The sequence below is a fragment of the Ambystoma mexicanum genome, chromosome 13 (genome assembly GCF_040938575.1).
Source record: "Ambystoma mexicanum isolate Mex_15411 chromosome 13, UKY_AmexF1_1, whole genome shotgun sequence".
NCBI classification, from domain to species: domain Eukaryota; kingdom Metazoa; phylum Chordata; class Amphibia; order Caudata; family Ambystomatidae; genus Ambystoma; species Ambystoma mexicanum.
The window spans coordinates 210,482,004-210,494,228 of NC_090938.1; the positions used below are offsets into that span (position 1 = coordinate 210,482,004).

At 47.1% G+C, this 12,225-nt stretch overlaps 1 protein-coding gene across 2 annotated transcripts in view; it reads right to left on the reverse strand.

Annotated features, from left to right (window-relative positions):
• The window catches only part of DENND2D (DENN domain containing 2D), a 964,922-nt gene that overhangs the window by 564,945 nt on the left and 387,752 nt on the right, over nt 1-12,225 (reverse strand). For both annotated transcript variants that reach the window (XM_069633670.1, XM_069633672.1), the window contains exon 5: nt 325-402. In XM_069633670.1, the coding sequence (XP_069489771.1) occupies nt 325-402 (78 nt within the window). The remainder of the gene's footprint in view (nt 1-324; nt 403-12,225) is intronic.

Consider the following 12,225-nt stretch of genomic DNA (forward strand, 5'->3'; position numbering starts at 1 on the left):
ACAACAAGATTTAGCCTAATTGAAATGTTTTATTAGATTGAGAATCCCTGACTCCACTAAAGCATTGCAAGTATTATATAGAATTAGGGAGCAATGAAGAGTTGCATTGAATAGAGAGGTTTGATAGAATTATATGCATTTCATGATACGGTAAAATACATTACTGGGCAATTGCTAGACAATCCAGAAGGTTCTGCGAGAATTCAGAGACATTTCACAAGTGTGTACTGTAATTTGGAGTACAAATTTAGGTATGTAAATTCAATTTAATGATATGTACAATATTTCAATATCCTTAAGGGGAAAATAAAACAATAACAATACCTTTGAAAACAGTCCAAAGCAGCCCAAACAACTAATAATACAGTACACTAAAGGAAGGCGTGCTCCTCTTCCAGATGGCTGAAAAAGAGAAAACAAGAACATGGGTTTCAGAATAAATATTCTGAAAGTAAACAAATGAAAACATGTATTTAATTAAAACAAATGTAAAAACTTGTTCATAGATGCAATGATCTCTGATAATGTTCAAGATTAATTTCTCCCACTGCGTCTGCAGGGGGAATTTTCCATTAGCTGGCTTTCCCTACTTCCCCAACACTTCCATTTTTCTACTTAGGATCATCTTGTCTTGGTTTCAGACAAATGTATCCTGGAGGACCAAAAACATTTCACTCCTTGCTATTTTTTTGTGTACAGTTTGTGTGTTCTTCCTGCCTACCATGTTACTAAACAAAGCAAACAAGAGTGAGAGAGAGAGCGACAATGCAAGTTGATCTATGGCTGCAAAGATAAAAGTCATTAGCTCATGTATGTTTGAGCTGTCATTGGTAAACACCCTCTCTTAAATATTCACATTCTTGGGAGAATATGGAAAGCCAGTTTTTTTTGGGAAGGGATGCAAGTTAAGCCAGGGATAGTTTTGGATACATATTTGATCTGTGTTCCACAGAGCCATTATGGATTCATGTCCAGCAGCAATAAAAACAGACTAATCATTAGTATAACGCTCTTCTGTTTCCATAATGAGAGGTCTGCAATACTGCAGACAAGAAGTTCTGAACAGAGGGGTGTGTGGCTGGGGGCCGACGACCACTGTAGTTTGGGACACTGCACATTAGAGATGATTGGCTTCAGAGAGGCGAGACTCCAACACAACGAGGCGCTAAGAGAAGATAATTACAGCTGCTCACTGGCGAGTGAACAACCACCTTGTGAGTGAGCGGTGTGTACCACTTTTTGGGAGCGAGCAAGAGAGGATTTAGACCAATGCCCCATACCACTGGGAAACTGAACAATACACAACGACCTGTGAATGAGAAGATGGAATGGAGTATCCAAGTCATGAAGGTCCTAGAAGCGGAGAGAGTGCCTGATGAGGGGAGACAGCATTGCCAGGAAAAGGGCCAGCACACCTCAGACAGAAGGGCCAGGCAAATGAACCAATGAAGAGACTCTCTAAAACACAAGCATTGTTGAGGGAGATTTAAAACACTGGAAAGAGAGCTTTGGCAAGCACAGGAGACTGGAGCCAGTCAGCAGACCCAAAGAGCTGACTTGTAACCCAGTGTGTCGAAGTGAGGTTGGTTAATGAAAACCAAGCAAATTATGGAGCCAAATAACTAAAATAACAGAAGATGCATGGAATTTGTTTGGTCTAGGAACGGGAGTGAGACTCTAGTGGGAGAAGTAACTCTCTTGAAAAGCTTTTAGAGAATTAAATCCTGATACATGCTGCATTATGGATCGTCTCGCGAAGTGTAAAGGGAAAAACAAAATCTATCTTGAATTGATTCTCAGACAGCTAATGAGTGAGAGAAATGACTCACTTAAGCCATGGAGGATGTGGATGAGAGATGAGCTCTTGGCCAAAGAATAATTCAAGCCAGAGAAGAACTGTGCCAAATATATTCTGGAAAAACATGATCCTGTAGAGATATTGAGAAATAGAGGCTCATGAGAGAATCGATACGTGAGAGACTAAGTGGAATCCAGCAGCCTGAGCAACACAGAAACTTGAACATTGCAAGAGACTTACAAGGAAAAGACATGGATGCGTCACAAAATGGACAATTGATCTTAAACTTAATAAAACTTTAAAACAACATTGTCTCAAACTGTATTCTTGCATTTTTACTTTCTGGTCTGAGACAAATGGGATCTCATTGATGCAGAGTGATGCGTAAACCTGGGCATTTTAGGATACAGTGCTTTTAATCCTACTAAGAAAATTATTTCTGTCTGTTTCAAGAGTATCCAGTAAGTATCCATCATGTTTTGATCACTGATAGGGGTGTTGCATGTTACAGGTTGAGTCGGTAGTGAACTTAATGCACAACTGTGTTGTAATCATAGTTGTTGAAGGCTAACTCATGTCGAATAGTGAATTCTGTAATGATTTCACATATATTACAAAATATGGGTAGGAAACAACCCTGAGGCACACCACGTGGCACTGTTCTACTAAGGAAGTATTTGTTGCTTATGTGAGGCAGGCATGGTATCAAAAGGTAGACACAAGGAAGCAAGTTTGTAAAACCTTTATTAACTTCAAAAGGGGTAGAGACTTCCTAGCTAGTCCTATTTCTAAATGGGAGTAGTCTCAACCATTAAACTAAGTCAAAAGGTAGTCACATGTATGGCTGTCAGCACAGTAATAAAGAGGTCTGTGTCCAACCTATGCTTGCTCTCACTTACTTTTAGAACAATAAAGTGTACGGGATTGTATCAAAATAAAATAGTGAGTCAAAATAATGTCAGGATAACACTGGAGCTGCCTTCCCCCAACCTTAGGTTACTTGGGCTTCAACAAAGTTCCTTGGGTTCAAATAGTTCACAGAAAGTTCCTTCAGGTTTCTAAGAGCTTTCTTTCTCCACAGACTTGGAAGCCTTTCTCGTCATCTTCTCTCAGGAATTTTACAGTTCAAAATATGTTGCTTTCACAAGACCGTCTTGCTCTAGTTTCTTCAGGGGTTTCCTTCCCCTACAATTCCAACAACTTGACAGTTTAATGGTTTCTCTTCAAATCAGAAAACGGGGTTCCCTTCCCCAACAGTTCTTTAAAAACTCAACAACTCTTCATATCAGAGACTTTCGAGAGTGTACAGTTTTACTCGCTCTGTGCACGACCACTCTGATACCATGGCTTCATGGGATTGTGCCCCCGGCATTCTGTCGCTTTTTATCACACTTCACAAATAGGGTCGTGCCCCATGCCTTCTTTACTTTTTCACAGACATGGTTGTGCCACAGCCCTTCTTTAGCATCTTTACTTTTTCACAGACATGGTTGTGCCCCAGCCCTTCTTTAGCATCTTTACTTTTTCACAAACATGGTTGTGCTCCAGGCACTCTTAAGCTTCTTTCGGGGTTTCAGCTCACTCTTCCTGCGTCGCGCAGCTCCCCTCACATGCTTTCTATTTTGTTCGAGCTTTGCACAGCTCCCCTGCACTTTCGGAGAGTGATTCAATTTCAACAGAGTCTTTTGACAACGTGTAAACGGACATGCGACCACTCTGTTGTCTTGTTTCCTTCGCTTTCACAATTATCGCTTTCACATTACAGTTCACCATGGACAAATGAAGCTTTCTCTTCAGCGCGTCTTACATCCTACGCTTGTCCTTCACAAGCAACAAATTATCTCTCGCGCTTCGCGTCTTTCACCAACCGGGCTCCCATCTCACTTTGAACTCACTGGTTGGGATTACTTCAGCGTAGCTTTTGCTGTTATGTCGTGTCGAGGGCAGGGCCTCCTCGCCTGCCCCACAGACACTCCTGGGCTGCCAAGGGGAGCAAGCACCTCTTCAAAAACTTCCCTTCATAGATCAGTATACCACACAATGCCCTTCTGGCTTCTTGGAGACACGGCTCTCTCGCTGTGCTTTCTCTAGCCTTCTCAAACCACGGGCTCTCAGCGTCTTGGCGCACCGTTTTCTGACAGGAGATCTCAGGGTGCTCAGGCTTTCCCAGTTGCCTGTCTGCTTGTTCTGTGACTCAAGTTCCTTCTCGGGCTCCAACTGGTTCTGTCTGTTTTTTGCAGCTACTCCTTTTATACACCTGTGGAGTATTAACAGGTTTCAGGTGGGCACAATCTTCGCCCAGTGCCTGACTTCGCCTGACGTTAGTGGGACATTCATGAAAATAGTAGCATGCCTCTGAATGCAGTTTTGTCGTTTTGCTGGCACCGTGATTTTTTGGAAAGGAAGAGTATACTGGTGAAATGCTCCTCTTCTTCGTTTCAGTCCTTTCGTCAAAGGAATGTGGAAAGTGGTGTTTGGGGAATAGTGAACTATATAGGCTGAGGGAATGTCAGCTAAGGGGGTGTTCGAAAAGGGAGATACCATGTCTCACCTTTGGGTATCGCTCCCCAATACCAGAGGACCCTCTACCCAGGTGTTCCTTCCTCTCTAGTCCGCCCCCAGGATCGGGACCCAAAAGTGTTGCCCCTCCCTTGCCACCTGTTTAGAGTATCCCCCAACAGCAGAAAGGGAAAAACCCTCAGGTTTTTCACACTTAACTATAACTCTATTTCTCCAGCATTAGTATCTTTCATAGATTCACATGCTTGAATATTCCCGATCCTCAGACTGGGAATCCTTGGTAAATAAAAAATAATACATGCAATACTTAATACAGATGGCTCATTATGCCTGACAAGGCACTCACTTATGTAGTCCCTCCACCTTACTTTGGTCGTTTATGACACCAACCAATGAAGTGGCAGGACTTAAGCTCCACCCCAGGTAGCCATCTTCAGATTTTGAGCTGTACAGTGACTGCATATATGATGACTGCCTGGCCGTGGAGCAGCCACCCAAGGAGGAGGGTGGCCACATGCGATTCTATGAAAGATACCAATGCTGGAGAAGAACAAGTTACTTCTTACCTGGTAACGCTCTTTCGACGGAATGTTCCTCCGACGTATTCCTTATCTTTGATAATACGTTTCCAGCTTGCTGGCCTCGGAAATCTTTTCTGTAGAGGGCGCTGCGCGTCGACATCCGCCGAGTCGATGTCCCTCGACGGCCACCGTATCGGCGCCAACGTCATCATGCCCATGAATAGCCACGCGCTGCGCCCGTTGCTCAGTTCCGTTTTGTAGCATATGAAAAGTCATGCCTGAATTGGTTATTGATCTTGAAGGAGCGTAAGCTGCAACCACAAGGGAAGTATCACTGCGGGGATGGTTGGGAGGGGCGATGAGGAATACGTCGGAGGAACATCCCGTCGAAAGAACGTTACCAGGTAAGAAGTAACTTGTTCTTCGAAGGGATTGTGTCCTCCGACGTATTCCTTATCTTTGATAGACTCCCATAGCAGTGGCATGTAATTGGAGGTGGGAGTGAGAATGTTATGTATCCCTTTAGGGATGGACCGAATGCAATAAGGCCTTGCCAAATCTGGTCTCTTGAGTAGTGGAGGAATCCAGATTGTAAAATTTTGTGAATGTATGTGCGGACGACCATGTGGCAGCCGCACATATGTCTCGGACCGGTACCCCTCTTTGGAGAGCCGAAGAGGCTGCGATACCCCTGGTTGAATGAGCCCTGAGATTTTGGGGTGGCTCTTTCCCTGCCAGTTTGTAACATTCCAGAGTGGCCAAAATAATCCACCTGGAGATGGTTTGTTTTGTTATGGGTAGTCCCAACTTGTGACCCGAGTATCCTACAAACAGTTGGTCTGCTTGCCAGATCCTAGCCATTCTGCTGATGTAAAAGCTGAGAGCTCGCCTTGGGTCCAGCCTATGTAGCCTTTCCTCCTCTTTCCCTGGATGGGGAGGAGGGTAGAACGAAGGTAAGGTAATTTTCTGAGTAATATGAAATTCAGAAACCACCTTTGGGAGGAAATTAGGCTTCACCTGTAGGACAACTTTGTCCTTGTGGAAGATTGTATGTGGGGGTTTACAGGAGAGAGCTTGTAGCTCGCTCACCCTCCTAGCAGATGTTAGTGCTACCAATAGGACAGTTTTAAGCGTGAGAAATCTCAGCGCACAAGAGTGAAGTGGTTCGAATGGAGTGCCCATTAGGAAGTTTAAGACTAAATTTAAGTCCCATAAGGAAACCTGGAATGGTTTTGGAGGATAAACATTAGTTAATCCCTTGAGAAATTGTATCACTAGAAGTTTGAAATACAATGGTTCCTCCGCAGTGCGCTTGAAGATGGAAAGCGCTGCGAGATAGCCTTTTACAGTGCCAACTTGAAGGCCTGAGTTTGCCAAGTAGAGTAGAAACGATAACACTGTTGGTGTACCACATGAAAAAGGGTCGATATTCTCTTCCCTACACCAGCTGCAAAATTTGTTCCAACGGCAGCGGTATAAAGATTTTGTTGCTGGCCTTCTGGCCGAAAGCAACACCTCCATGACGTCATCAGGGAGATCCCAATCTTTGTACCTCACCCTTTCAGAAGCCAAGCACGAAGGTTGAGGGTTCTGGTGTCTGGATGGAGAACCTGACCACCCTTCTGCGAGAGAAGATTCTCTTTGAGTGGAAGACGGATTGGAGGACAGATGGACATATCTACAAGGTCCGGGTACCACGTTCTCCTGGCCTAATCCGGGGCAATTAGGATCATGGTTTTCCGGAATATTCTCAACCTCCTGATCATTTGAGGAATAACAGGGACTGGAGGGAACGCATAAAGGAGTGGAAACTCCCAGTCCACTACGAACGCGTGTCCTAGAGCTCCTCTCGGGGGAAATTCCCTTGAACAGAACAGATCGCACTTCCTGTTGGTGCTTGTGGCGAACAGATCCACCTGAGGGGTTCCCCAAAGGGCAAAGATCTCTTGAAGGACTTCCTGAGCTAGCTCCCACTCGTGGGAGACTGTGCTCTGCCTGCTCAGAGCGTCCGCTGTCGAGTTCTTCTCTCCGGCTAGGTGGACTGCCGATAGAGAGATTCCTTCTTGGATTGCCCAAAACCAGAGCTGCATCGCCTCTCTGCACAGTGGCAGTGATCCTACTCCTCCTCTTTTGTTGAGGTAGTGCATGGCCACGGTGTTGTCTGTCATTATCAGGACATTTCTCCCCTGTACTGATGGCAGGAAAGCTTTCAGCGCTAATCTAATCGCTCTCAGCTCCAATAGGTTGATGTGTAGTCTGGACTCTGATGGAGACCAACGACCGGTGATGGTCAAGTCGTTGGCATGGGCTCCCCACCCCGTGAGCGAGGCGTCTGTGACTACTGTTATCTCCGGCCATGGTTGCCAAAACAGTTCTCCTTTCAAGATGTTCTTTGGATAGGCCCACCATTGAAGGTCGCGGGCTACCTTGTCCGGAATCCGGAGGAGATCTGTCATTCTCCCTGAGGATTGCGACCACTGACTTCTCAGTGCCCACTGAAGAGATCTCATTCTCAGGCGAGCCTCTGGCACAAGCAAGATGCAGGATGCCATGAGGCCTAGCAACCTCAAAAAGTCGAAGGCTGGGAGACGTTGGGCATTTTGAAACTTGGTGACCATCTGTAGAATATCTTGAGCCCTCACCTCTGGTGGCGAGGCTTTTCCCAGGGAAGTGTCCAGGACCGCTCCAATGAACTGGAGTTTCTGTGATGGTATCATCTGTGACTTCTTTAAATTGAGGGAAGGAAGTGGCAGACATAATCTAGCTGGGCCTGGGCCTGTTCCGAAGATACAGCCCTGATCAGCCAATCGTCCAGGTAGGGGTAGACGTGGATCCCTTCCCTCCTTAGACTCGCCGCCACTACCGACATCAGCTTGGTGAAGACCCTCGGGGCGGAGGTCAGCCCAAATGGCAGAACTCGAAATTGATAATGAGAGTCGCCAATTGCGAACCTCAGGTATTTCCTGTGTTTGAGATGGATTGACACATGGAAATAAGCATCCTGAAGGTCCAGAGATACCAGCCAGTCCTGGAGCTGGAGGGCCTGAAGGATCTGAGAGAGAGTTACCATCTTGAACTTGTCCTTCCTGAGGAACTTGTTCAATTCTCGTAAGTCCAGGATGGGTCTCAGTCCTCCGTCCTTCTTTGGTATGAGAGAGTAGGGGGAGTACCAGCCCTTGTTCCTGTCCGCTACAGGTACCGGTTCTATAGCACCTTTCTCTAGCAGATCTATATTTCCTGCAAGAGGAGCGGATCTGGAACTTTTAGAGAGCTGTTCCCCGGTGGATGACTGAGAAATGTGTACAATGGGTAGGCAGTAACCCTGGGCAACTGTCTCCAATGCCCAAGCATCTGACGTTATAGCCTGCCATTCCGTCAGATGGCGAGGTAACCTGCCCCCTACAGGTGTATTGTGTGGGAAGGCCTCAGAGTGGTTTGGGGGCGGCTGATGCAGATGCCGAGGGTAAAGAGGCACCTGCTGCTGCTGCGGCCTTAGTACTTTTGACCCGTCCACCTCGGGTGGATCTCCTTTGGCCTCTTTGAGCCGGCTGTCCTCTGCCTTTCCCGAATGCGGAATAATAGCGAAAGGACTTTCTTCTCCCAGAGGTTCCTGTGGGTCGAAAAGGAGTTTGGCAGATAGCAGCTCCTAAAGATTTTGCTGCTGCTTTAGAAGTCTGCAACTTTTCCAGACTGTCATCAGCCTTTTTCCCGAATAGTGAAGAGCCGTCAAAGGGCATATTCAAAAGTCTAGCCTGTACATCAGGGGCAAAGCCTGACTTTCGCAAACCACGCATGCCTGCGGATTGTTGTACTTGCCGCCATTGGCCCTGCTGATACGGTCAGCGGAATCGATGCCAGTTTGAAGTGATTCGCACATGGCATCTTTGCCATCTTTAATAATGTTAAGGAAGGGGGCGCTGTTGCGCGCGAGAGAAAATGGTCGCTCTCGTGTGAGCTCCGGCGTGGACCAAGGCCGTAATGACGACATAAGCGTTTGCGATGACCGGTTCCTGACAGAAACTGTATAGAATGTGCGGCAACATCGGCGGAACAAACTGGGAAAGTTTGGTGTCTGGCAATTGCAAAATCTCAGAGGAAAACCGGTATCCGTATCCCACGTGCAGAGGGAAGCGGCGCCTGAGGACAACCGAGGAGCGAGAGGAGGAGCCTGGCGAGCAGCAACGCGGATACTCGCTGGCAACGGACGGTGCAGTATTCAGCTTGGAAAGGCCATGGGCGCTCCGCTCCTCGTTGAGCGCCCGCGAGTGGCCCCCCTCAACCCCCCCTCCGCCCCAGACACTCGGCGATCATCGGGCTCATGCGGCAGCGGCCCGGGAGGGTGTTGCACGAGGGACACGCGCGGGAGCTGTGGTGTGCGGCCCGTGCGAACTGCGGAGCCCCCGGGGAGTGAACTGCAGAAGACAAGACAAACTCGATCAGATAAGTGAGGCGGCCATAACTGGGGGGAGGCACAAGTGTTATGCACACCCCCAGAACGCCGGTGATCCTCCTCTCTTACCCTCCCCCAACAATACTTCCGTGATACGCACGGATCAGATTCGGGCCAACACGGGCTTCCCGTGGACAACTGTAAATAACAGGCACAACTCCCTATAACCATGTAACTCGACGGCGAGGCGTGGGCTGGCCTTGTTGGTGCGGGGCATGGGATCACTTTATAGGGGGGCAGGCGGTACTCCTCCACTCGGCGTGCTCCGCCAGAAGTAAATCAGCGTATCACGCCACAGAACCGAAGCGTAGAAAAGGGCACATTGCAGTTCATATCACAGACTATTTGGCCCCGAGGGAACAATGCCAAAGGGCTTCGGCCCCAAGAAGAGTAAGGGTTCCATTGATAAGTTCACGACACCACTGCAGAAAGAACCTGGTGTGATGATGGCGGAAAGCACGCTCCCACACGAACAACAGACCCCCCCCGGCAACGATGATGGAACCCCAAGCAGTCTTCCTCGCCATGCAACAGGGCTTTTCGGCCCTCAATGACAAACTAGATGGGATAACGGCGAACGCGGCGGCCATCAAAACGCAAATGGACAAAACTACTTCACGCATGACCGAGTTGGGGGAACTGTGAGGGTGGGGGGAGGGAACAGGTTGGGAAAGTTGGGTTATGGTTATGTTAAGGATGGTAGTAAAATAAAACGCACACGGGTAATGAACATGATGACCACCAAGCTCCTAATAGAAACATGCTTTTTTGGACACATTGATAACTGCTTCATAGGTTATGGCTGGGAATAACGATGAAAGTATTAAAGTACTAAGTTGGAATGTCCGGGGCCTGGGGTCCAGAGTCAAGAAGAGGAAAATCCTGGCATATATCAATAGACTGGGCACTAAGATAATTTTTCTACAGGAAACTCATGTGGGACCTCAACAGGGGGGACAACTAATTCCGAATTGGGGAACGCACCAGTACTTCACAACATACTCTAAACGGGCAAGGGGGACTGCGATTATAGTACATAAAACCCTCCAGTTTAAATGCATAGAAGCGAAATGTGATCCTGAAGGGAGGTTTGTCCTACTCCATGGCACACTTTGCAATAAGGAGATAGTTCTCCTAAACATATATGGACCAAATGTGGACGATCCAGAATTTTTCTCCCAAATATTCGAGAGGTTGGCCGCCTACCCCACGGCGCATTTGATATGCGGTGGGGAACACTATTTTAAATGTCCATACAGACCGCACATCGACACAGACCAGGGCACTGACCAAAGCAGCGCAGACTATAACTACACATATGGTAGACCTAGGTCTGAAAGGCGCCTGGAAAACATTAAATCCTACTAAGAGGGAATATACATATTACTCGACGGTGCACGATATGCACTCCGGAATAGATTTGTGGCTGGTAGATAATGTAGTCCTTTCCTGGGTCCTAGCACCAAAGCATTATCCCAGAACATATTCAGATCACTCCCCAATCCAGTTAACATTACGAATTCCAGGCACTATAGTAACGCGACCAATGTGGAGATTTAAACCTGCAGCATTGCGTGACTTGGTCTACAGGAACGCTATGGAACAACAAATACAGGAATATTTCGAAATCAATGAAAACTCGGTGCCCAGTCAAGCAATAGTATGGCAAGCGTTTAAGGCCTATATAAGGGGAAGCTCAATATCGACAGAAAACGGAATTCTTAAAGACATCAGGGGTAGACTGAACAGATTGGAATCGCATATAGCATCACTGCAATCTCAATATGCACAAACCCCATCAGCTCACCTCAGTTCCGAAATGAAAGCAAAACTAGATGAATACAATGAGGCAGCAGATCAAGCAATCCGATTTTTTGATAAACCAGTTGCAGCACGCCGATATGGGGAGGGTGAGCGCCCCGGGAGGTTACTGGCCAGGACAGTGAAGGGAGAGAGGGGAGCAACGATCATACCGTGCGTGCAAAGGCCAGATGGTTCGGTTACCAAGATTGAAGAAACGTTCCATACATTTTATAAAAGTCTTTATTCCCCGCAATCTGATTCCACAGACGAGGAAATTGATCGATACCTGTCACAAATACCGACAACATTGCTGGCCGATGACACTAGGGAATTGTTAGAGATGGCGATTACCGAGGCGGAAATGTTAGAAGCGATAAAGGCATTACCCAACGGGAAAGCACCGGGCGCTGACGGACTGGGGGCTGAGTTTTATAAGGAGTTTGGTCCCCTACTGGTCCCCAGATTAATGGCAGTATGGAGTGAGGCCCTACATAAAGGAGAACTCCCCGTAACCACTAGGGAAGCAGTGATTACGCTGTTACTCAAGCCGGGGAAACCCACTGAGGAGTGTGGGTCTTATAGACCATTATCATTAATAAACACTGATGCAAAGATCCTGGCAAAAATACTGGCAACTAGACTAACACCTTTGATGCCGTATATGGTCCATGAAGACCAGGCATTGTTTATTAAGGGAAGGTCCACTGCAACCAATGTTAGGAGGTGCCATAAAATTTTAGCCACAACACCCCCTGAGGTCCAGGCCGTGGCTGTTTCCTTGGATATGCATAAGGCCTCGACACGGTTTCGTGGCCCTTTCTCTTCGGGGTTCTGCGCAACTATGGGTTCGGCCCCAATTTTCTGAAATGGATAAAAATACTGTACACATGCCCACATGCAAAAATAAGAATCAATGGGGTTTTAACAAACAAACTGGAACTTAAGGGGGAACGCGACAAGGATGCCCATTATCGCCATTATTATTCGCATTAATAATTGAACCTTTAGCAGATATCCTTAGGGCACGGTACAGTTCAGCAGGACTCCGGCTAGACGGTGAATTACACATTATAACTTTATATGCAGACGACATTCTGTTATATCTAAAAAATCCGGATCGAACCTTGGGCAAG